We start from the raw sequence: 25184 nt of genomic DNA, 5'->3' as shown, positions 1-25184 counted from the left end.
CTGGAGTTATATAGTGCACCAAAGCTACTGGGTCTCACCTCTACTTTACCATTCCCATCCTTCAGATTTCAGCAGGCACTGCTTTTTTATGCTTGTCACAGTATTAAGGATTAGAAACTTCATTAAAAATAAGAGCCAGACAGTTTAATTCTGTTCAATACCAAGTGCTGGAATTATACAAATCACTGATCCCCATCTGTACAGTTTCTTACAGAATACCATAGAACAACTGCTAATAGGTAGGCACCACAATTAACTAGTTATCTGGATATAGGTAACTGTTTACAGGCATGTCTTAAATCTACCTACCTTGTGTTTGACCTTTTGGGCCCTGTTGAGGACACAAGTACCTTTACAAAAAACCCAAGTCTTTATCTGTTGGATATTACTGAACAAGGGTTTATATAAATGGCCCATGGTGTAAAAGGAAGAAATTAACATGAGGACATAAACTTTTATTAGAATCAAATCAAACAACGGTATCAGTAAACCCTGATCACAAGACACAGATGTTTATGTGACCAAAGTTAAAGTACAGTAACGGGCCTGGGCAAAAATGAACATGCAGTGGAGACAAGGTCTTCATCCTCACAGATAAAACAGCACTTGTCACGATGTGGCAGTAACTAAGTCATCACAATGAGATTCTGTAGTCTATTAAGTTCCATTCTGGTCCGTGCTGTACTGAAGGGATTCAAGTCTGAATGTGCTCCATGAGTGGATATTCAGTTCTCAATTCTGTTCAAAGTGATTGCCTTTGCACTGAGCCCTTCATATGCTCCCAGTTGTTATAGACAGCATAGAGGCTGGTAAGCATCAGTCCTGCAACACCACCTCTTGCTATCCCACGTAGTCCACCTGCAGGAGAATAAAGTATCAATAAAGGAAATACCAGGCAAAGAACATTGTCAAAGGTTGTCATGTGGATCCTGCAGTATTGGAGCATTTGCAAATTAAAGTTTACACAAGGAAAACACATGACTATACACCAGAGACTGATCATAAGACAATGCTATTACTTTGTGCAAACATTCATACACATTCAATGAGAATGCTAACCAACGTTACATTGCACACCATCTTTTTGGAGGACAGAAGCAAGAGAAGGAAAAGACTTTAAATACCCTGTCCCAGACACCCGATTGCCTTTTTGAGGTTCCTAACATTTTTTTCCCAAATCCTAATCCTGTTCAAAAAGATAACTAAGCTTGAAGAGGGGGAAAAAAACCAAGTAAACATTTGCACTAACTATACAGCTTCCAGACAGATACAAGTCAGCTCTAGAAAGTGCCTGCAAATACTGCTTGCAACGTGAATACCTTTTCATTCTAAGTTGCATACGTATGTAGAATTTCCTAAACTATCTAGGTAACGCAACTGCATTCAGAGTTCAGCAGGATTTAAGTTTTAGCTACATTGGGTATCACAGCAGATTCAAGTCACTGTTGATCTCCAGACTTGCAAAAGGAACTGATAAGTCAGAATTAATGCTCTAGCCTGTGTTTAATCACAGAACACTTCAGGAGGTTGAAGAGGAGCTATTTGCTAGTGTTTCTGCCTGTCCTTCACAAGCTCTTTGGAATAAAAACCTGGCCAGGTAGCTTGAAGTCTCCTCCAGCCTCCCTGTTGAGAGCCATGTTTGAAGCAGCAATTAGAATATAAGTGAAGATTAAATTTTAAGACGCTAATTTTCATAATCTATCCTAAGTATATAGCTGTACAAAAAAAGCTCCTGCAAGTTTTGTTGCCCATCTTTAATGGCAGTCCTATAGATATCTATGAGGAACAAGTTCCACGGAGTTCAGTGGGGCTTATTCCCAGTTAAGTGGGTATAGGATCATAGAATAGAATAGAATAGAATAGAATAGAAAGGTTGGAAGGGGCCTACAAGGCCATCGAGTCCAACCCCCAATGTACTATATGTAGATATGTAGGAAGTCTACATATAGTACGTTACTAAAATGCTTAAAGCTAACTATTCAAGAATACTACAGTTAAATAATATCCTGTGACTGACCCCAAATCCAGACCAAATATAGTTGGGAAGGCAGAGAGATTCTACCTATACAGCCCAGAATCTTTGTCTCAAGAGTATATGCTATGTAAGTAAAAGCAGATCATGAAATGGCAAGAGTTGCAGAAGTTGTCACAGCACACCGCCTCCGCCCCCCATGGGTGTCAGACAACTCCTGAGCTACACCAAACTCCTTTTTTGCACTGCTGTGCTGCTGCTCAATATTTAAATTAGAGAACGTTGAAAAAGGGGGCAGAAGAACTAAGCGCCAATGTACAGGCAAGTCCCTTATATGCAATTTGGTTTGTACTTGGGAGTTGTGGTGGTTGCCTTTGCTGCCTAAAACATTCAAATTCTGTTTGACAGAACAAAGCTGAGTTGCTAGGTGAGAAAGTTTTGAGAGAGCCTAACCTGACAGTGTTCAGAACTCTCCCCCACCCCTTCCAGTTCTGTTCACTAAGCGATAGGCCAAAGTATTTCTCCTCCCTTACAGTCACAATTCTGCTAGCCTCAGATAGCAATTTGACTTCAGTGAGTCTCATGAAGCAAGCATCTGTCATCTCTCTTAAATGTATACACAGTAAGATATGAGCATTAGAAAATGGTGTATACTGACAGGCTGCAATATATGAAAGCAACCCTTTACAGAACCTATTGCAAGCTGTACCCCACTTCTGGACATTTAACAGTGGAACTGGGTCTAGGATAGGAACCCCCTCCCTACCAGGAGAATTGAGAGCGCCTCATACCACCTCACAAGATTTTTACTTTTACCTCAGTGCTAACATGGCTATTAGTAAATAAATCCTGCATTCTAGCTGCCAATGGAAGTCTGTTGTCCTCCGCTCCCCTGGCACAATCTAAATCAGAGGATTGTTGAAAGGTGAGAGTAAAGCTACATTCCATTAGGGGGTAGGTTGGCATGGTGACTACCACTATATGGAAGATCTAGACTTCAATCCTATACAGTCACCTGGAAGTAAATCTTATTGAATCCAATGAGGTTTACTTCTGAGTAGACATATAGACCTAACAGTGTTAGTCTGGTTAACTTCTATGGTGTTGCTTATTTCTATTTGGTTTGCATATTAAGGCTACTAACATTCCATTCAAATCTCCAACAAAGGAGCACAGTCAAAAACACTGCATGTACTTGTTCAAAGATTTTATTTTCTGAGTAGATGGGTGAGCTCCTAAGGCTTGCCTTGCAATTAACTATTTTTTTCTGAGGTTTTTGAAAATGTTCAGGAAAAAGTTTGAATTTTTTTTCTTCAAGGAAGTTCAGGGGGGCTTATTCTCAGCCCTCCCTGCCAAAGCTTACCCCATTAAGGGAGGGGGCAGAGGCAGGGAGGGCTAGTGTGAAGGACTTCTATGTGCTGCAGAGGCCTCAACCTTAGTGCCTCATTGCTGCTAGGGAGTCTGGGAAACATCCATCCCACTGTGACCAAGCTCAATCCATGTTCAGAAGTATTCGAGATCAACCAAGAATGAGGTTTCTGCCACACCAGTCCACCCCTTGCTGTCTCTACAATCTGCCAAAGCAAGTTTTGGGAAGGGGAAGATGTGAGGCAGGCAGGACTCTTAAGCTTGCAATGGCTGATTTTCCAAACTGGGCAGTTACCAACCTTCCTGAAGTTCACATATTAGGATGGCTCTAGATAATTTTCTATTGGCTCAATTGGTGGTTCTGTTGGATCTAGTCAACATTTGGAAAGGGAAAATGACCTGAATGATTTACAAAATCACTCCCAGATGCCCTATCCTGCTCAGTAGTCCATTCTGTTCCTTGATTTTCGAAGAAGCTGTGGGTGATGAAATGGCAGCATTGATGGTTTGACTGGTGGCAGCAGAAGACTGATGATGAATCTGAACATGAGCAAGATTCATCTTAAGAGTCAACTCTGTGGCAGTGAAGAAAGCATATTTCATTAAGTGGTGCAGGACCTGTCCATTTATGGAGCCATAGAAGGAGTCAAAGGAACCCTTGGTGGCCCACTGTAAACAATATATTAAGCAATTTGTTGATAGCATTGTTTGTATCTGTTTTGACTTGAACTCTACATGAATTACAAATACAACTCAGGATGTGGCTGGGAGTTCTGCTTGTCCAAGTTCTTTGGATTCTTTGTGCAACCTGAGTCTAAAATAAAAAGTTCACACATTTTTGAATGGCATGATTTCCCTACCTCTTACAGGAGACTCCAAGAGAGAGACAGGTCTAAAAGTGACTTTCTGAAAGTTCTGGCTTGAAGATTCTTTTAAAAACTCTTCAAGTTCTATAAGCCAACTGTGATATAGTCAGCATATATAGGGCATATCACAGCACACAATTGGAAAATAAGAATAAGTAAGCTCATGCGGTGCACCCAAGGCTGAAGACTGAACGTGACCCAACAAGTACTTTTATTCTACATGCACAGGGAGAAAAAGCAATCCGTTGCATAATGTGATCGATTTTCAACTATATTTTAGGCCTTTTCCTATGACATTTTCAAATGCAACCTCCTACTAGCTCAAAACACCCAAACAGCAGCTAATTTTATCACTGAAACAGTACCACATATAAACTTAGAAGTGGCTAACTTTTAAATGCAACATGAAACAAGGCTAGAACATCTTTTTTTTTTTTTTTACAGGTTTATGGACTTGTGGCACTCAGGTTACAGGGAGTTTCCATGTGCTTTGTGCAGCATATTGCTAACGAATCAGTAATTCCAATTAGTTTCCGGATACTACAATAATATTTCATCTAAATGCCACATAACTAGGATAAGAATTGCTGTCAGTATTGCAGTAGCATGTGACATTGTGAGTGCCATTTAAAATCATTAAGAGAAGCCCTGAAAGTTAACTAATCTTTAAACAAACAGAACAAATAGCTTTATTGCTTAGAGGACATCTATGTTCATTCTGGACAGTGTTCTATTGCAGCTGTACTAGGTAGAAGTTCAGGCAAATATATTTAGATGTAAAAGATGGATAAACTTAAAGGAACCTCTACTACAATCTATACACTAATTTTCTTCAGAATGTTAAAATCTGTGTACAAAACAAGCCCTTGATTCTTCTCCTTTACTGTTACTGCTTTCATCTAGCCCAGCCTTCGCCAACCATGATGGCCAATGGTGAAGAATGCCGGGCGTTGTAGTCCAAAAGATCTGGAGGGCACCAGGTTGCAGAAGGCTGATCTAACACATTGCTGTACGCTGATTTGTTCTATCATTTCGTTTTTCTGTAGGCACCAAACTCTCTCATCCACTTTGTTTCCACTCAAAGACTCATGGAGAATCTTTTAATAGCTTCTGAGGTATAACACCTAAATATGTGCAACATTTCCTGGATTTCTAGGGGAATCATGCCAGTATCAGATATCTTTTTTCTTTAGATTTGTTGTTGTTCAGTCGTTCAGTCGTGTCCGACTCTTCGTGACCCCATGGACCATAGCACGCCAGGCCTTCCTGTCCTGCGCTCTTACAGCTATGGACTTGAGTCATTCTACATACCGTGCATCCCCTCAAACAAGCTAAAATCTTAGATATCTACTTAGCACTAGTTCTTACTGTTTCAATATGAACCATGATTTGCATAATTTTCAAAGCAATTATTTTCCTCTTATCCCCTGTGCCAATAATTAAACTTTAAGATTAAAGTTTAAAACTCTACATATACTTCTGGTTTATTCCCACTCCACTACTTAAGGGACAAAATGTAAATAGACTGACCTGGTTCACACATAATGACAATCCAAAGTACAGGTTGAGTATGAGATGTTGAATCCTGGGTTGTCGTTACATGTGAACCCAGAACTATGTTCATGGGTTGTTTTGTCAGGCTACAGAGGTGGCAGGCAAGAGTGGTAAAAAAAACCCTGATTGCTCTACATACCAGTACTACAGTACCGCAAAGCATTTGAGATATGGGGACAGAGTAGGCAAAGGAGGATGGAAACAACACAGGAACTGAAAAAGCAACTTGTGTTTTGTGCAATTGCCTGGTAGACAAATTATGGGTAAACTCTGGGTAATGCAACAACCCATACTCTGGGTTGTCATTACATGCGAACCAGGTCACTATGACTCGGTTCTACAGAGCCAGTTAATTATTTTGGATTTTATGGCCATATTCTAGTATCATTTTCATTACCAATGCATTTGTTAGACCAGATTATATATTATGTAGTATAACTCAAGTACTTTGGTAACATATGTAGTACTTGAAGGCGAACAAGTCCATGTTTGGAACATATATCTCACTTCCATTTTTCCTGCCTTTTCTTACCACAATGAATCAATAACGAAGTGCCTTATTTTTAAGAACTGCCACAAGACATTACCACAAAAAAGCAACACATACTTATCCCCAATTTTTAGAATTCCTGTCTTTTTGCCCCGGATAATTTTCTATCAACATTAATTCAAAGATATAAATCTAACTTTGCTTAGAACCCACTACAGGCAGAGCTTTTGCACCAGGGTTTCAAATTAAGCTTTAATAGACAATTTAATTGATAAGCACAGAAGAGTGAATTTTAGTTTCCATACATTTCATGCCTAGTTTGTAAGATTAAAACAAAAAGCGTATTATCACAGAAGTCAATTGACATGGCATTGACTACACAAAACTCTGACTAGAAAAAAGCCCTGTGTAGTTAACACTTCCTACCAAGTGTACTTATGACTTAACTCTTCTTTTCAAAAACAAGATTAATGATCATTTTGCCAACATACCTGTACTTTTATACAGCATGCCTGTCATGGTCCCAGCTGCGACCGTGTTCAGATCATCCTCTGCGCCTCGTGTTTTTTCTATGATAACTCCAAATGCGCTATACAGTAATGCTGGAATGGAATATAAGTTGCTAGTCAAACAAACAACACCCAACACCAGACAAATAACTCAGTAAGATTCTGATTTTGGTGTCGTATCTTTTCTAATTAGGTCAGACCTGAAAATGCCACATTTTCCTATGGAAAATAAGGATTTCCTTCAACTGGCAGGCAATGAACAACTTTGGTTCTCATAGATAACAAATAACTTGCATGAGTATGTGAAAGCAGGCAGGTTAGAAATGTATGTGAAGTTAGGGGAGATTCCAAAGCAGTCTGTTTCTCCTGCCGCACCTCTCTGGAGTCAAAAAGCCTACTGGGTATGCCCAAGACCCTGGCCTTCCCTAAAGTAGCATTCTGAATCCCAGCCAATGTCCAGAACACCAGACAATAACAAATCTTTCTGGGTTTTTTTAATAGCAGCAGACAGTTCAACCACACTATCTCTACTGGTGGCTTGCAACAGATGTTGTAGGGTGGGCGAAAAGTCACTATGCCCATGCCATGCGCCAGGTTCGTATGATATGGCAAGCCAGGACACAGCATGGATAATTAGGGAAATCCTGGTCATGCGACCCGCACATATGGAGGCAGGGGAAAATTGACACTGTATTGTTTCCCCCACTAATTGTCCAAACCCAGCCCTTGTCTCATACCAGAAACTAACAATGGCAGTTCAGTGTGACTTTTTGTTTGGAATTAGTCTCTCACACGCTTTTCCAGTATGACCCTCACTACTTTTCAAAGAAGTCTATAATATTTGCAGAGCTGTCACTACAAACAGGTCAGGGTAAAGGACTAGGAAAAATAAAGAGATATTACTCAAGAAAACAAACACAGCTGTGAAGCATCTGTTAATGTATCACTTGCAATACTGGAATCTTGAACTTTGTCTCCTTCAAACACAAGTTGCAATTTTCCAGTGCTGCAGTTTATTATGATTTCTCTGCTGACGGGGGAAAACTTGTAGAGGTCTGAGTCTTTAATGATCTTTCAGATCTCAAGCATCCCTAGTCTACAGGCTGTGAAGTCATCCTGTGCTATGTAATGCAATACAGTGGTCTCCCAAAACTGAAACAGCTGGCCCACTTGATGGAATTTCTATCAATTTTTTAGACTTCCACATTTACTGAGAAATTAAACTGGGTTACTCATGTAGATTTAGCTCACAGAACAAGCTTACTTACCTAGAGATCCAAGACTGTTGGCCCATAATGCTCCTTGCCTTGTCACCATATTTAGAATCCTACAAGAAAGTAATGGGGGGGGAGGGTATTGCTTTATAATATGGTATAGCTTGCAAGACCAAAAGGCCCCATACACAATTGAGCTGTTTTCTGCTACTGTCTGTTATATAACCTGTTCTATCTATTTCATAAGCCTGCAAGGTAAAATGATGATTAAATTCTTTCCATACAGAAGAATCAAATCTTGCACAATCCTTCGATTTCTTGCATGCTGACCATGCAATTTTTACTGCATAAGAACTAGTTTAGAAAATATACAGTCAGGGCCAGAATAACTGTTTTGGCAGTTGGCCTCTGTACACCACCACACTGAAGTTGAAAGGAAACACACCCAGATGGGAGCGAAGTCAGGACTTTCAGCTGTAATTCAAGGGGTTTGACAAAAGTGGGGCACTAACCATTCAGGAATTCTTCACCACAAGCAGAATTCTGCAGTCATCCACTCTAGTTGTCTTCTGTGGTCTTCCAGGCCTTTTGCTGTTGCTGAGCTTGCCAGTTCATTCCTTCTTTTTCAGGATGTTCCAAACTGTTGTATTGGCCACTCCCACTGTTTTTGCTATCTCTCTGATGGGTTTATTTTGTTCCTCAGCCTCATGATGTCCTCCTTCACTCGCACGGACACCTCTTTGGACCTCATGTTGGGAGTTCCAGTGAACAGCTACCAAATGCAAATGTAACACCCAGAACCACCTCCAGGCCTTTTATCTGCTTGATTGGTCATGGGATACGCAGGAAACAGGCCACACCTGGCCATGCAGCTGCTTGTCAGCCATTAGTTCCATTACTTATGAGCCACCAACCATGGGGTTGTGTGTATACCACTGGCTGTACTTCCAGAATGGTTAGTGACCCACTTTTGTCAAACCCCTTGAATTATAGCTGAAAGTCCTGACTTTGCTCCCATCTGGGTGTGTTTCCTTTCAGCTTCAATGTGGTGGTGTACAGAGGCCAACTGCCAAAACAGTTATCTTTGTTCCAATATTTCTGGCCCTGTATTAAAGTTAAATTAATTGCATTTTAAAAAATGAATCCAGCCTGCTTCAAAAAATGACACGTTAAGAATAGAGTTCCCTTTTGGTGGCTGGGCTCGCTGCAAAAGAAAGCATCAGCCTGCAGCCACCCACCACCTTAGTTTCCTAAGAATGTCTGAGCCACATGTGTAACCCAGAAGCATTCATGAGAAATAACAGGTAACAGTGGCTGGAGGCCCTCACTTAGCTTTGAAGTGACCCCAGCAGCTACTAAGAAATTTAGTTATTAAAAAAAGGGGGGGGGAGGAGGAGCAGGGCACACAGGCGGGTGCTAAGAAAGGTGTCCAGGAATGCACTGGTGCAAGTGAACACCACGTTGCCTACCCCCAGAGTAGACAACACTGGGCTAGTTGGACAAGTAGTCTGACCTGGTATATGGCAGCTTCCTATTAAAATCCCACATAAGACTTCTTCTAGTTCCTGAGAACATTTTCCAAAAACATGCTCACTACAATATTTATTGTTTACATTTTTTAGAAGCAGAAACGTATTTTTTTTCTGTAGGCCAACATATTCAACACAATGTACATATCATGGGCTGGGATCCAAACGGCAAGCTTAGGTGCACACAAGGGCTTGGCAGGCCCATAAGGATTTTTAACTTTCCCCCTTTAAATAGCAGGCCCCTGTGCCTTACCACAAACTGCTTTTGTAAGTCCCAGAACCCCAAAAATGGTTTGCCTTGTGGTATGAAGAATAGCAGTTCCCAAGGTCCTCTGTATTGTTATTTGGATCAGGGCTATGAAGTATAATCTGCTTATTCATGTCCAGTTAATTACTCCTAATAATTGAAGCTTCTGAAGGAATGTCATGGGACACAAACTAAACACAAATAGCCAAAAACCAAACGTTTACATAGACATCGCTCTTTTTTTAATAAATCTATTAAAAGGGGACATTCATTGAAACAGATTCCAAAAGCATCTGTATCTGGTAGGTTTGAAAACAGGGCTACACATTATCGAGAGTCTGATTGCTGATCTTGAGAAATATGTCTATTCATTGGTAGCTCCTCAAGATATGATACAGACACTTAAAAATGTGATTTTTTGTATTTCTGCAAACCTTGGGGTTACTCCGGAGTACAGTGATACTTTCTTCTTTTTTCTCAGTAGCCCTATTTAGCTATAACCCTGTTGGTACTCAGCAGAGTTCACTATTAGGAGGAATGATGATACTAAGATTTCCAATGCAGTTGACACTGAGTTAATTTACAGCCACATGGTTGTAAATTCCTCCATGAGAGGATGGTACTGGTCTTGTTAAAAGAGGTCATAATTCAACCGCTCTTAAAAAACCTACCCTGGACACAGAAGACGTAAACAACTACAGGCTGGTTGCTAACATCCTTTTCCTAAGCAAGGTGCTTGAGTGGGTGGTCACTGGCTAAATCCAGATGAAATTGATTTTCTAGATCCATTTCAGCTGGATTTCAGGCCTGGTTTTGGAATGGAAGCAGCCCTGTGGGATGACCTCTGTTGATCGGTTCCAGCTTCTTCCTCCTGATGAAGTGGACAAGGTGCTTTCATCGGTACGGCCGACCACCTGCTTACTTGATCCTTGCCCATTTTGGCTCATTATGAGCTGCAGAGAGAGACTGGGTGAGGGGATCAAGGCGGTGGTGAACACCTCCCTTGAGGAGGGAGTGATGCCATCAGCCCTCAAGGAGGCAGTGATAAGACCGCTCTTAAAGAAGCCCTCCTTGGATCCTCAAGTTTTGAACAACTTTCGCCCAGTCTCAAATCTGCCATTTTTGGGCAAGGTGACTGAGCGGGTGGCGGCGGTGCAGTTGAAGGCATACTTGGAAGCAGCCAATTATCTAGATCCATTTCAGTTGGGCTTCAGGCTTGGGCATGGGACAGAAACAGCCTTGGTCGCCTTGGTAGATGATATGAGGAGGGCTCTGGATAGGGGTGAATGCTCCTTCCTTGTTCTCCTCTACCTCTCAGCGGCTTTCGATACCGTTGACCACGGTATCCTCCTGGACCGCCTGGAGGGGTTGGGCATTGGGGACACCGTATTGCGGTGGTTCCGGTCCTTCCTCTCCGGCAGGTACCAGAGGGTAGCACTGGGAGAGGAGGTTTCGGACCCGTGGCCACTTACTTGTGGGGTGCCACAGGGTTCCATCCTCTCCCCAATGCTATTTAACATCTATGTGAAGCCGCTGGGGGCTATCATCAGGAGGTTTGGGGTGCAGTGTCATCAATATGCGGATGACACGCAGCTCTACCTCTCGTTTAAATCTTCACCAAGGTTGGCCGTAGAATCCCTGTCCAAATGTCTGGAGACGGTGAGTGGCTGGATGGGGAGGAATAGGCTGAAGCTGAACCCTGACAAGACCGAGGTACTTTTGGTGGGAGACAAGAGGAGGCTGGGGGATGTTGACCTGGTGTTGAAGGGGGTATGGCTACCCTTGAAAGCCCAGGTCCGCAGCCTGGGGGTCATTTTGGACTCCCAGCTGTCCATGGAGGCTCAGGTGTCAGCTGTGAGCCGGACAGTGCTGTATCAACTCCATCTGATACGGCGGCTGCGCCCCTTCCTTCCCGACCATCTGCTCCCATCAGTAGTACATGCCCTGGTCTCCTCTCGTTTCGACTACTGTAATGCACTCTACGTGGGGTTACCCTTGAAGACGGTTCGGAAGCTGCAGATGGTACAGAATGCGGCGGCTCACCTGATTAAAGGCAGCCGCCGGCGAGATCACATCACTCCAGTGCTGAAGGAGTTGCACTGGTTACCAGTTGTTTTCCGGGCCAAATTCAAGGTGTTGGTTTTGACCTTTAAAACCCTATATGGTTCCGGCCCAGCCTATCTTAAGGAGCGCCTCCAGCAGCACCAGACAGGCCGCTTAACAAGATCAGCCTCGGATGGCCTTCTCTCTGTCCCATCAGCCAGGACAGCTAGACTGGTGGGGACGAGGGAGAGGGCCTTTGCTGTGGTGGCCCCCACTCTGTGGAACTCCCTCCCTAGGGAACTCCGTCATGCCCCCCTTTAATGAGCTTCCGTCGTGCATTAAAAACGCTGTTGTTCAGGCAGGCATTTGGGGTGGGTTAGGGTATTTTAGAAAATGTTTTTATTGTAGAATTTTATTGTTTTAAACTGTTTTTATTGTATGTTGTACATTGCCCAGAGTGGCTGGGTGACCAGCCAGACGGGCGATTAATAAATTTAATAATAATAATAATAATAATAATAAAAAAAAGAGACCCGGGGAACTTTGATTCTCTTGGACCACTCAGTGGCTTTTGATATGATTGACCAGGTATCCTTCTAGAGAGGCTATGTCGAAGGCACTGTTTTACAATGTACTCCTACTTGGATAATTGATACCAGAAGGTGGACCTGGGGCATTATTACTCTAGTCTTTGGTAGTTATGGTTTGGGGGTAGTTATGGTTTGGTAGCACATGGCTAGTTTTTAATCCCCCATGCTGTTTAACGTATACAGGAAACCTCAGCGAGGTCATCCAGAGGAGTGGGCTGAGGTGTAACCAATAACTGCAGGTGACATCCAGCTCTCACTCTCTCCTGTTCATCAAATCCAAATGAGGCAGGGGGCATTCTAAATCAGTGCCTGAGCAATGGACTGGATGAGGGTCAATACACTGAAATTCAATCTAGACAAGACAGAGGCATTGTTACTTGGTGGTTAGTCTGCCCAGTTAAGTGATGTTAAACTTGTTTGGTAGGTGCTGCACTCCCCCTAAAGTGTCAATTTTACAGTTTGGGGGTGCTCCTCAATCCAACATTGTTACTAGAGGCACAGGTGGCCTCAGTGGCTCACACAACTTTTACTAGCTTAGGGCTGCAGCTGGTATATCAGCCTATCTGAGCAGAGATCGTGCTGCTAGTTACTTGTGCTCTGGTAACCTCTTGTTTGAATTACTGTAATGTGCTGTACACGAGGCTGCCACTGGAAACAGTCTGAAAACTTCAGTTGGTCCAAAATGGAGTGGCAAGACTGATGAGGACTGGTTTGATCATATTATGCCAGTGCTTTGTCATCTGCGTGGCTTCCACTCCATTTCTGGGCCAAATTCAAGGTTCTGGTTTTAATCTTTAAAGCCCTAAACAGCTTAGGCTCAGGTTACCTGAAGGATCGCCTCCTGCCATATGTACCTACCCAGTTCCTGAAATCAGCCTCCAAGGCCCTTCTCTAAATGAGGTGCGGTGCATGGCTCCTGGGGAAAAGACCTTTTCAGTGGTGCCATGCCAGTTATGGAATGCCCTCCCCCGAGAGTCTCACCTACTTTCTGCCTACCCTGTATTCTTTTGGGTGCCAGCTGACGACTTTTTCATTTTCCCAGGTGTTTTAGCATTTTAATCTTTAATTCTTTAGAGGTTTTAGATTGTTTTAATATTAGGATTTGTTATATTCTGGTGTTGCAGTGAGTTTTCATTTCTGTTGCTGCATTTATGCCGCTTTTGATTTTTTGGTTTTATGTCTTAATTTGTATTTAAATTGTTTTTATGCTTATTTATTATAAGCTGCCCTGAGCACTTTAATAAGCAGCATACAAATATCAATAAATACATGGTTAATTGACTCTTGAAGCCAGAATTATATTTAGTTCTATCTCTAGAAGACACCGTAAAGCATGTAAAAACTAAAAATGTTAAATTGTGTACATCTTATTTAGTAATTACACCCCAGACCAAAGATCTTCAATATCACTTTTTATAGACTTTATAAAACGCAAACTGCAAAAACCCTTCCATATAAAACAAAAGTCATAGACTCTACCACAGAAATTAAAGTCACTGCATGCTGAACATGTGTGTATGCTTCCAGACTAGTGCTGAGCAGGGTCTGCTCAGCACACTCTCAGAGAAGCACAGTACTGCCCGACACTGGTGTCAGCTGCCTCCAGAACAGAGACAATGACAAACAGCTAAAATAGACAGTACTTTCATCTCCCAGCAGTGTAACACTGTCACAGACATGGTACTGACAGACAGCTGACTACCACTGGAACTATGGGACAAACAATAGGTTAGATACAAAGGCACCCTTCAGCACATGGAAGACATCTTCTACTCTCAGAAGATTTCACGCCTTGCACTGAGCAAAAAAATGCAAACTAAATCCAAACATGTTTATCCTATTGTGTAAGCTCTTGCAGAAGCATGAGAACCACTTAGGGTTGTTCATGGATTAAACAACCTCAAGTTAACCCATAGTTTGTTCTTGGATTAATTCAGGGTTGTTTAATCCACAAACAACCCCAAGTGCCTGGCTTTGGAAAACACAGAAAGAACCCATGAATGCTGTATTTGTAGGTTGATGCTAGAAACAGCTCACAATTGAGCATGGAGATAAAAAAGTATCAGCATGCTATCAACATGCTGATGTTATAGGCTGAGAAACGGGTCAGTTAAAAAGTTGGCAAATTTAAAAAAGGAAATAGCTTGAGGTTCCATCACCATTTCAGTATAGTGGACTTTTCTGTCTCTAAAGTCACTAGGCAACTCTCCCATCTATAAATTGGAATTATATTTCTTGGGAAAGCAAACACAGTAAAGACAGTAGCACCCCATGCAAATTAAAAAGGCTGTAGGTAAAGCAGGAGTAGAATTCACTCCTGTAACATCTTATGTCTTTTACAGGTGTTACTGCTTGTACCATGGTGAACCAGTGAAGGGATGAATGGGACTGCACATGCTAGCCCCGCCCTCTGTGTGACAGCACCATCATGACCTTCCTGCTTTGTAAGGGTAGATCTGAAGGGATATTCTGTGTGTGTTTGACTGAACACATTTAGAATCTTCCCCACAATCAGGAACCCTGATAGTACAGGGTTCCTGATTGTAGAGAGGATTCCAAGCACCTTCAGCTGAACATGTGAAGAATTCCCCTTCAGAGCTTCTTGTTTAAAAGCCCCATTCCTTTCTCAACAGGTTCAGACTTGAATAGGGCTATAATTACAGCCTCCCATGCTCATCCTTGACTTCTCCTTCCTTTTTTACCACCATTTTATTTTCTCTTGTTCTTGCTACTCTTCCTCATCTTGTTACCTTTCTTTCTTCCTTGTCCTCTGCCTGAGCTCCTACCCCACCCAACAGGGTTTATTAGATGTCTAATGCCATATGTGGCTTCCACTACAATATAGCATGCTTGACTTTAATGCAAGCTCAACATTCTAACGCCATGAAGTAAACATAGCTATACTGAAAGACAAAAAAGTGGCTGCTGAATAGAGTAAAAGCATCAGGTGAAAAAAGGAGATTCCTAGGGTTTGTCTACAAGTAGATCTAGAAGTTTAACACTGCAGCCGTCAGTGAGGAAGACAAACCATGAGATGCAGAGAATTATCAGTAGTCAGGGACCATCACCTGAGCTTGTAAAAATAAGAGGTCATGAATTTGAATCATATATGTCCAATGCAATTTTTGATTGCCCAAGATTTCCCAGGAAAAACAAGAAACCTCATTTTAAAAGTAAGCTTACAGAAATCTAAGGAATATGTGCATGTGTGTATTGGCAAAATTGTGCAACTTGAGTTTTTTGGTGTAAGGTAGCAGAAGAAAAGGCAAAAGCTAGGTCTTCTGGGGGAGACTGTCCCCTTAATGTGGAGCCCTCACTCTTTTTTCTTTTTTGTGAGAAATGAAGAAAATATTATATTTATCATATAGTAAGCTCATCCTAGCTCCTAACAAAATTCAGGACAATGATAAATTGCTGTCAGGAATAAGAGAACTTCTAAGCTTTGTGCCTTAACCCTTTTAATTGTATTGCCACAATAGCTTTAATTTGTCAAGTTAAGACTCTTAGGTGTTATTTTCACACTATAGGCAAGGTTTATGGTAAACCTTGCATGCCAGCAAAGCAGAAGAGAACCAAGTGGTTGCACAACCAAGGATCGTTTTGAATTCTTGTGAAAACAGGACAAAAAGGAGCCATTACTGATAGCTGAAAAGTATGTGGTGTTTATAATGGAATTAAGTACTTACTGTACATTTCTAGGTTTGGACCAAGCCATGCTTTGTGTCTCCTTCAAACCCAGCCGCAGGCCATTCAGGGCACCAAATGCAGCTCCTATTAAGGTAGGACAACAGGAGTTATTAGCTACTGCAAATGAGAACAGAACACACATTCCAGAAGGAGACAAAACAGCTCTCATCAATTAAACATGCAGTCTACAGAAAAATACACCATTAAGGATCACATGCTTCTACTGAAGCATATACAACAGTTTTGCAATAGTGTATTATAGCAGTTATACTAGTGAAAGGCAATATAATTTTACAGATGTCTTAGCAGAGGTCTGGGTGAAGAAAAGTGCCAACCACTTGCCCCAGCCTCTCTTTGCTCCAGGCCTTCCTTCCCTTGCATACTGTTTGCTCTATATTTTCTCTTTTTGCCTCCTCTCTTCCTACTCTATCATGCCCCACAGCATAACATAGCATTAACACCTATTCTCTACTGGGGGTGGGTAGAGAGAATATCATTATCTTTTAGGCAATCCCTAGAAATATGTAGTAAAAATGGTAAAAAATAGGTAGCGAATTGTAATTAGTAAAAAAAAAACCCCTCACATCTTCAACTGTACAAGAATCTTCAACATTTGTTTTATAAGTTATAAATGTAAAATACTGGTAAAGATGATAGAACAAAACATTGCTTTGTTTTTTGAAAACAAGCCACATATACTATATTACAATTGTTAAGGTTATTATGTACTGCAGATGTTTGTATGCTTCCAGACTAGCGCTGACCAGGATGTTATCTGCTCAGCACACTCTCAGAGAAGCACAATACTGCCCCACACTGGTGTCAGCTGCCTCCAGAACAGAGACACTGACAAACAGCTAAAAGAGACAGTACTTTCATCTCCCAGCAGCATAACACTGTCAGACATGGTAGTGATGCAGACAGCTGACTACTGCTGGAATTTAGGAACGACAGACTCAACTGGCTGCTCCCAAAGTAACAAGCAAATGTTTAAGTGTTCATTCTTAGCAATAAAGGCTCTACATTGTTACAGTAAAATGAATATACCTAGAATATCCTTTCAAGTCTGTTAGGTTTTGTGGATGACACTTAGGGTGCAGTCCTATCCAGATGCTTGTCAGCCTCTGAACTCGGAGGCTGACGGGCATCCTATGGATAGCAGGAGGAGTGTGGAGGCAATCTTTGCCTCTGCACTCCCCCTGCTCTGCATTTTAGCTAGACAGGCATTTAGCCCATCTAGCTGAGGCATCAGGGAGGGATGGAGACCAGGGATAGCTCGTATCACTGCTTCCCCAGTCCCCTCCCTCCCACCAGTACACCCCTTTCCCTTCTCTCCGACCTCATGTTTGTGAGCTGAAAGAGGCAGCTGGTATGGTTCTCTCTGCACTGGCTGCAAGGGGGAGGGGCGGGGAGCTCAGACCCTTGAGTCCAAGGTCGGAGCACTGTCTCCAGTCTCAGATCCAGGAATCCGAAAAAACCTATGGGCCCCTGGATGCTGTCTAGGGGCCATAGGGTTGCTCTCTTAAAACATCCGCCGAAAGCTTATGGGACAAGATGGATGGGGGGAAAACACAGCTGAGATCATGGGGTCTGAAAATCAATGCATTGTAACAGCATAACACATTGTGACATAAACTTTTGTAGACTCTTGCGGTGCCACAGGACCCTATTGTTTTTGCTACAACAGAGTAACATATTTCCCCTCTAGAATTTGCCTGTATAATTTTCTGGAAGCGATCATCAGGAGATTTGAGGCAATATGCTGATGACACCCAGCTCTATTTCTGTGACATCTGAATCGGGAGAGGCTGTGCACGTTCTGAACCGGTGCCTGCATGCAGTTATGGACTGAATGAGGGCTAATAAACTGAAGCTGAATTCTGATAAGACAGAGACCCTATGGGATAGCAGTTCCCAGATTCAGGAATTGTGGTGTTTGCCTGTTCTGGATGGGGTTGCACTCCCTCTGAAGGAGTAGACATGTAGTTTGGGGGAGCTCTTGGATCCATTTCTGTTACTGGAGGCCCAGCGCACCCATTATGAACTTTGGTTGATGCACCAGGAATAGGGACAGCCTTGCCATGGTGATTCATGCACTGGTAACTTCACAATTAGAGTACTGTAATGTGCTCTATGTGGAGCTGTGCTTGTGCCTGGTTCAGAAGCTGCAGCTAGTGCAGAATGGAGCAGCAAGGGTACTCACTGGGACACCCAGCTATGCTCACATAACACCTGTGTTAAAAGAACTGCACTGACCGCCTATTAGATACCAAGCCATGCTCAAGGTTATGCCATTGTCACACAAAGCCCTAGGCAACTTGGGATCAGGATACCTAGCAGACTGCCTTCCCTTATATACCCAGCCGACCTTTAATATTGTCAGAGGAGGCCTTGCTGGTCATTCCAAAACCAAAAGAATGCTGCCACATAATACCTTGATGGCAGGCCTTCTCAGTAGTGGCGCCCCCCTACAGGCAGTTCAGAAGGCAGAAAATGTGTCATGTTTCAAACACCTCCTGAAAACGCACTTGTTCACCCAGGCTTTCCCTGGCTTGTAATTCAATGTAATTAATCATGTTGCTCCATCTTACCGCTCCTTGTATTGTTCTATATATTATTGTAATTGTTTTTAATGATTTATTTAAATGTAAGTTTAAGATACGTGTGTGAACCGCTTAGGGATTTTATTATATTAAGTGGTATAGAAGTATCACAAATAAAATAAATATAATGCACATAAGTTCACATTGCTTGTTTTAGCCATAACATATATCAAACCGGTTTTCAGTGTCTGATACACCCCAAGTATAAGAACTCTTGTGACAAAGAGATACAATGTTGGAGAATTGGCTAATTATTTATATTTATGATGTCCACATGCACATGTATATATAAATCCTAACTATTTAAAAACAAAATAAAATCATAGAATAGCAGGGATGGAAGGGGCCTACAGGGCCATCGAGTCCAACCCCCACATCAGTCCAACATAATCACAGAAATTAAAAACGGTCCCATACCTGTCATACAACATCCTCCAATTGTAAAGAATGCCAGCTCAAACCTGCCTCTGGTTTTGCTAGCTCCAGTGGGTAAAATGAATTCATCTGTGTCCTGAAATAGAAATATCCTTTTCATTTATATTTGTAAATGAATTCCTTTGCTTTATAAAAAATAAGCATGAGACCTAAATTTTACAATGTTGGCATTTATGATAAGTGTTAATTTTACTTGCATATTGTAAAAGAAAATAAGGGGGGAAATCAGTAGCCCTTTACTATCTTTTAGCTCACTTAGCGCTCAAATGAAAGATTAGCTAAAGGAACAATTACACATGTTAATTAGATAAACAATGTTCTTTTATGGACATATTCCACATCAAACGAGAACAAATGGCTGAAATGCTCAACTCAAAATGTACACATTTTGTCTCTCAGGGTCATTTGTAAAACCCACAGCATGTGTTGCTACCATAAACTGCAAAATGATCTTAAATGGCGTAAAACATTATTGTGTATTTTTGTAAGTGATACTCTACCACATAAATAAAAGTCACTGCAAGCTGAACATGTGTGTATGCTTCAAGACTAGTGCTGAGCATGATATTATCTGCTCAGCACACTCTCAGAGAAGCACAGTACTGTCCCACACTGCTGTCAGCTGCCTCCAGAACGGAGACAATGACATAAAGCTAAAATAAACAGTATCTTTATTTCCCAGCAGTGTAACACTGTCACAGACATGGTACTGACACAGACAGCTGACCACCACTGGAATTTAAGAACAAAATATACTTAGAATTATCAACTCTCAGATTAGGGCCAGTTCACACTGAGCCTTATAATAAAGCACCCTCTCTCCCTGGTCCAGAAGAGCGCTCTACAGGCTGCTGCCAAAAGCCACTAGAAGCTAGAATTGTGTATGGCAGCAGATCTTTCTGTCCTAGCATATCAAGGAGATAACTGGACACCGTAAGTACTCTAAAGCAGAAACTGCCTCTTTGACCACCTTTTAGAGCTAGATATATCTCTCATTATGAGGCTAATGTACAAATTGCCCCTGGGTTTTATTTATGTGTTTATTACATTTCTATACAGCCCAATAGCCAAAGCTCTCTGGGCGGTTAATTTGTAGTAGTAAAGTTTATTCAATACAACCAGGATACCCTCTGAAGTCTGTTGGGCTGGGACAGACACTTTAAAAACATGGAGGGAGCAATCCTATGGCCGCTAGGCAGTGGCTAGAATGCCATAGGATGTGCTGTTTTCTGTGAACTGACCTCGGAGCCGGCACTCCGAGGTCAGTTCCTGGAAAACCGGCCTCCCCGCAATTCCGCGCTGCCTCTGAGGCAGCGTGGAACAGCCCTGTCCTCCGTGCTCGCAAGAGCGGTGCGGAAGGGCCAGAAAGGGGTGTGGCTGGGGGCATTCTGGGGCAGGGAGATCATAGCTGCCTGTACGACACATCCAATGTGTTGTACAGCAGCCTCCTTCTCCACTCCGTGCTCCTGCGGCTAGACAGTCACAATCGGCTGTCTAGCAGAAAAAGCAGGGCAGGAGAAGCGCGGAGGGAACGATCCCCTCCATGCTTCTGCTCTGCTTTGGATAGGCGGCCGCCTCCGAGTTCAGAGGTGGCCGCCTATCTAGAAAGGATTGTGCCTTAACTGTTCTAAGCCTAAGAAATAGAAAAGGATATACTTTTTAATGTGTTGGGGGAGTAACAGTATAGCCCATACTGTGTAACCTGGGAAACGATGCATCATAACAGTGCAATGTATGCAAGTTTGCGTAGCTTGTTTAAATTCCAGGACAGCCTTGTGAATAATTCAGGAGATGGTCAGTCACGCACTCCTGTTCTTGCACTTCCACCTCCATTTCTATATACCTGCTGCCAGGTAATCTCAGTTCCTGCCAGTTAAATCACATGTTACTGCATACAGTTCTATTTTCCTCTTAGCAAAACATTAAAAAAATGGTTCAATCTTGGCTTATACCAAAATAGATGAAGTAATTCACCTAATGATAAGACCAAGGCCTATCTAGTCCAGCATCTTTCCCATAGTTTGCAACAGCCAGATGCTTCCTAGAAGCCCCCAAGTAGAGCATAAAGGCAACAGTCCCCCACCACAACCAACTGGAGCTCTTCAATCTGCTTGGTTTTCAGCACTCTGATGAGTTCGGAGCTATTTTCAAATTTGGCCTTTTCACTCCTGTCTCCATTTATGAATAAATTAAATAACAGGTCCAAATTCAAATCCTTGAGAATCCTCATCTCCATTAGGACCTGTCCATTTATTTCTACCCTTGTTTTTTTAAACTTGCTGAACCATTAGAGGACCTGTCCTCTTATGTGATGCCTGCTAAGCTTACTCAGGAACCTTTCCTGAGGGACTTCATCAAAAGCTATTTTATTTATTTATATTTCTATACTGCTCATTAGTTGAAGCTCTCTGGGCAGATCACAATGAAGAATATAATGTCTACTTGTTGATGACACATAACTCTACTTCTCCTTTTCATCTCAGGCAGGTGTGACAGTGGATGTGCTAAACTGGTGTCTGGCCTTGGTAACAGTCTGGATTGGAGCCAATAAGCTACAGCTCAATGAAGACAAGACTGAGGCTCTGCTGGTGTGTGGTTTCTCTGTCCAGATGGGGGAAGTAAAACTGGCTCTAGATGGGGTCACTCTTTTCCTGAAGGAGCAGGTGTGCAGCTTTAGGGTACTCTTGATCCATCATTATCACTGGAGGCTCAGGTGGCCTCTGTGGCATGGAGTGCCTTCTACCAGCTTCAGATGGTAGCACAGCTGCAACCCTATCTGGATGGGGATAGCCTGGTGTCAGCGGTCTGTTTTTGTACCCTCTAGGTTAGAATACTGCCATGCCCTGTCTGTGGTGCTGTCTTTGATGATGGTTTGGAAACTGCAGCTACTGCAGAACTTGGCGGCCAGACTGTTGACTACAACTAGGCAATGTGAATACACAAATATGGTCCTGGCTTGCCCGCAATGGTTGCCTATTTTTTTCTGGGCCAAATTCAAAGTGGCGGTTTTAACCTATAAAGCCCCACATGGCTCAGGATCCCAATACCTCAAGGACTGCCTCTTCCTGTATGAATCTAACTGCTCTAAGGTCAGCTTCAGAGGCCTTTTTCTGTGTGCCCTCTCAGAGAAGCCTGGGGGTGGCAGTTCATGAATAGGCCTTTTCTATGATGGCCCCAAGTTTATGGAACACTCTCTCCAAGGAAGCTTGCATGGTGCAGACACAGTTGTCTTTTCGGTGCCAGGCAAAGATGTACTTATTTTCCCAGGCATTTGGACATTCGTTATGGCCGAGTTGTTGTGGACTGCTTTTGTGGTGTTAATTCTAGGATAGGGGAAGGGCGGGGGAGAGATTTGCCTAAGTCACTTCGAGACTGCTTTTTGCGGTGAGCAGAAATGCATAAGATTAATTAATAATATAACCACGAACTTTACATAATTTATGAAATGAACATTTTGGTCATCAAGTACAGCTAACTGTTGATACAATTTGAACTAAAATTTACATCTCACCTGTATAAGATACCTGGGGTCCACGTTTAAATATGGAGACAAAGGGTTCATTCCAGTCACTGCAAGGTAAAAAGTGAAAAGCCAAAAGGTAAATCTCACCAATACTCTAGATCTGAAAACATGTAAAGGAAGGACTAGCACAGAAAAGGATGAAAACATTCAAGCAGTACCTTTCATATATGAAACACCCCGCCACACAATGTCCATCAAGAAATTTCTACTCAAGAGAGGGATATTCATCATGTCATGCCTGCTCTTTGCAACAGGCTAATTCAGCCATTGCTGGCCAAAACATCATAGACATAGTTACCTGCTTCACCTAAAAATTATACTTGGGAATCTGATTTTTTTCAGACCAGTACAAAAACAGCATATAGGGTGCAATCCTATGCAAGTTTAGACTGAGAAAAGGCCTACAACTCCCAGCGTGCCAGCCAGCAAGCTGGGAGCTGTAGGCCTTTTCTCTGTCTAAACATGCATAGGATTGTACTCTTAATTGTTAATGATGAACACTACACATGCTCAAAGGTATTCTTTAGAAACCAACTTCCAAGCCTTAAACCTCAGTGAATGAAAAATTTGTATTAAGCTCTACTTCTCTATTATTACAAACCAAGAAGATACCCTTGCTACAGAAGCCTGAAGATTCATGCATTGTCGTGTGCACAGAGAGAAACGGGTACGTGAGTTTCAACCTAATTGGCAGTACTTCAGTAGGAAAGTTTCATCATGCCCCACAGTCAAGGTTGCATCCTTGTACTGTGTTACTGTAAATCATCTTGTGACTCTACTCAGAGTAAATCACAACGCATACGTTGAAAAATGGCCGCTGGGGGTGGGAGGGTGTAATACTTTCTAAACCAGTCGTGAACCACTCAACACTATTCAGCCCGTCTACATATGCGAGGCTTAAAACTGTCATCGAGCATCCTTCGCGCTATTTATATCAGCGCCAGACCGTCGCTCATGCGGAAGGAATCGTCTGTAATGGCACTGATCGTTCTGGCCAACAGAGGATTGAACGTTGGCAACCCTAAACTGAAGCGAGGGCCGCTTTCAGCCGCATGGGTGGCGAAAACGCCATCGATGCCTGCCTGAACTTCCCAATCAGGCGCGAAACGACCTTGAAAATACGTCTGGAAGAGTGATTTCGCCGCAGCAACGTCCTCGTGCGACGGCTGCTTTGCCTCCCTCACCACAAGTGTTGCGGACTCCGTCGCGGCAAGACAGAAACCCAGACTGGCCGAAGGGCCGACAGGAAGAAAGCGCGCCAGCGTCCAATACTCACAAGGGACGCCGGCTAGGTCCGCATGAGAATAGCCCGGCCCGCCGACTCCTCCGGCGCCGAACAGGCCTCCGAGCCCGGAGCCCTTCGAATTCCCGGCGCCCCCCTCCATGGAGGCCAACCTCTGTGGGGAGGCTTCGGCCGCCCTCCCCCCTCAGCCGCGGCTCCTGGCTCCTTCCCCGCCCTCGGCTCGCTCTTTCCCAGCTCGCGGCCAAAACGGAAAGGCACCGCTACCAACGTCCTCTCCACGAGCAAGGCCGAGGCTGCCGTAAAGCGACGCCTCGCGGCTTCTACCTCACCCGCGCGCGCCGCTGTAGGATCGGATACTTCCTCTTTCGCGTCTCTCTCGTCTCCTGTTCCGCTTTACGATGGTGGCTCGGCGCTGTCTTGCTTTCCGGCTCGGCGAAAAGAAGGGGGCGGGGGGGGTCCCGTTTGCTCCGGGCGCGAGGCGGCGGGGTTAAAGGGACGACGCTGTGAGGGGGCCGCCGGCAGCTGCTCTTCTGCAGGACTCAGCTTAGTCCTCGGTGGCTAGTCCTTGCCGCACCCTCAGGAGCTCTCGCACTCCCTCTTAGGGTGCGGGCTCTGGGCCAGGCTTGTTCTCTTCAGCAGGAGGATGTGGAAGGGAAGTTTCCCTGCCCACCTTTCTCCTTGGGGAGCCCCGTCGCCGGGCCCCGTCTCCTTCTAGTGGTGACCCTGGCCTTGCTCTCCCTACTTCATTCACCCACGACAACTGGGGAGGTGGGGGGTGAGGCAAGCCAAAACGGGGTGGCGTGGCGAGGCTGCTCACAAGCATGAGTGCGGGGCCCGAGTGTGAAACTCCCAGTAAAAGAATTAGGTTGGACCCCTTTTTTTCTTCCTCCGCAAATACCATCACCGCCAACAGTAGTAGCTCAGAGGAAGGACAGGCCCCTTCCTTGAAGAGGAAAGTGACACTGCAGCGGCAGGAGCCTCCTCTTCCCTTTCCTCCTCCCGCCACCAGGGAGCAAGGGCCCGGAAGCAGCAGGAGCAGCAGCGAAGGCATCCCTACAGTCACGGTGGGGAACAAAGGTTTGTGCCACTGTCGGTATCCTTTTCACTGTCTTTTCGTTTGCCTGCTTGTCGGGCCTTGCTTGTTTTTGAGGGGTGGGAGGACAGTCCCTTTTTCTCTGCACCTTTTTGTTATTGTAATGCCACACTGCCTTAATACCTTTACAAAAAACCCGGATGATTAAGAGCTGTGTTCCTGTAGCCCTCTCAAACCATTTACTATAAATACTCTGCTTGACTTTATGGCTGCAGTTG

At 43.5% G+C, this 25184-nt stretch overlaps 2 protein-coding genes and 3 non-coding genes across 9 annotated transcripts in view; 1 reads left to right on the top strand and 4 right to left on the bottom strand.

Moving 5' to 3' along the window:
• Positions 1-129: 129 nt before the first annotated feature.
• TIMM23B (translocase of inner mitochondrial membrane 23 homolog B) lies at positions 130-24880 on the bottom strand. Of its 2 annotated transcripts, none has more exons than XM_084845311.1 (7): positions 24203-24880; positions 22619-22677; positions 19090-19183; positions 16069-16153; positions 8028-8086; positions 6742-6852; positions 130-858 (listed from the first exon to the last, which is right to left on the bottom strand). In XM_084845311.1, the coding sequence occupies exons 2-7, from the start codon at positions 22667-22669 to the stop codon at positions 743-745; spliced, it is 516 nt and encodes a 171-aa protein (XP_084701437.1). In that variant the 5' UTR covers positions 22670-22677; positions 24203-24880; the 3' UTR covers positions 130-742. The 2 variants fall into 2 exon arrangements, with proteins under 2 accessions (XP_084701437.1, XP_084701436.1); XM_084845310.1 differs by lacking the exon at positions 24203-24880 and adding an exon at positions 23907-24200.
• On the bottom strand, positions 13895-14091 carry LOC146350626 (small nucleolar RNA SNORA74). Its single transcript, XR_014789708.1, has one exon. It is a non-coding gene; the product is annotated as a small nucleolar RNA SNORA74 (small nucleolar RNA).
• LOC146350625 (small nucleolar RNA SNORA74) lies at positions 16807-17008 on the bottom strand. The gene has a single exon (XR_014789711.1). It is a non-coding gene; the product is annotated as a small nucleolar RNA SNORA74 (small nucleolar RNA).
• Positions 19641-19844, bottom strand: LOC146350624 (small nucleolar RNA SNORA74). The gene has a single exon (XR_014789710.1). It is a non-coding gene; the product is annotated as a small nucleolar RNA SNORA74 (small nucleolar RNA).
• The window catches only part of PARG (poly(ADP-ribose) glycohydrolase), a 115480-nt gene continuing 114588 nt past the window's right edge, over positions 24293-25184 (top strand). For 2 of the 4 annotated variants that reach the window (XR_014789332.1, XM_084845300.1), the window contains exon 1: positions 24689-24950. Coding sequence is in view for 2 of the 4 variants with exons in the window: in XM_084845300.1 (XP_084701426.1) it covers positions 24695-24950 (256 nt within the window). In the remaining 2 variants the exon portion in view is untranslated. Of the gene's footprint in view, positions 24951-25184 lie in introns of all 4 variants that reach the window. The other 2 variants (XM_084845298.1, XM_084845299.1) reach the window with 2 other exon arrangements.

Source organism: Heloderma suspectum, chromosome 3 (genome assembly GCF_057233095.1).
Source record: "Heloderma suspectum isolate Gila_16-S chromosome 3, 16-S_ref, whole genome shotgun sequence".
Lineage (NCBI taxonomy): Eukaryota > Metazoa > Chordata > Lepidosauria > Squamata > Helodermatidae > Heloderma > Heloderma suspectum.
This window is presented reverse-complemented; position numbering and strand designations above follow the sequence as displayed.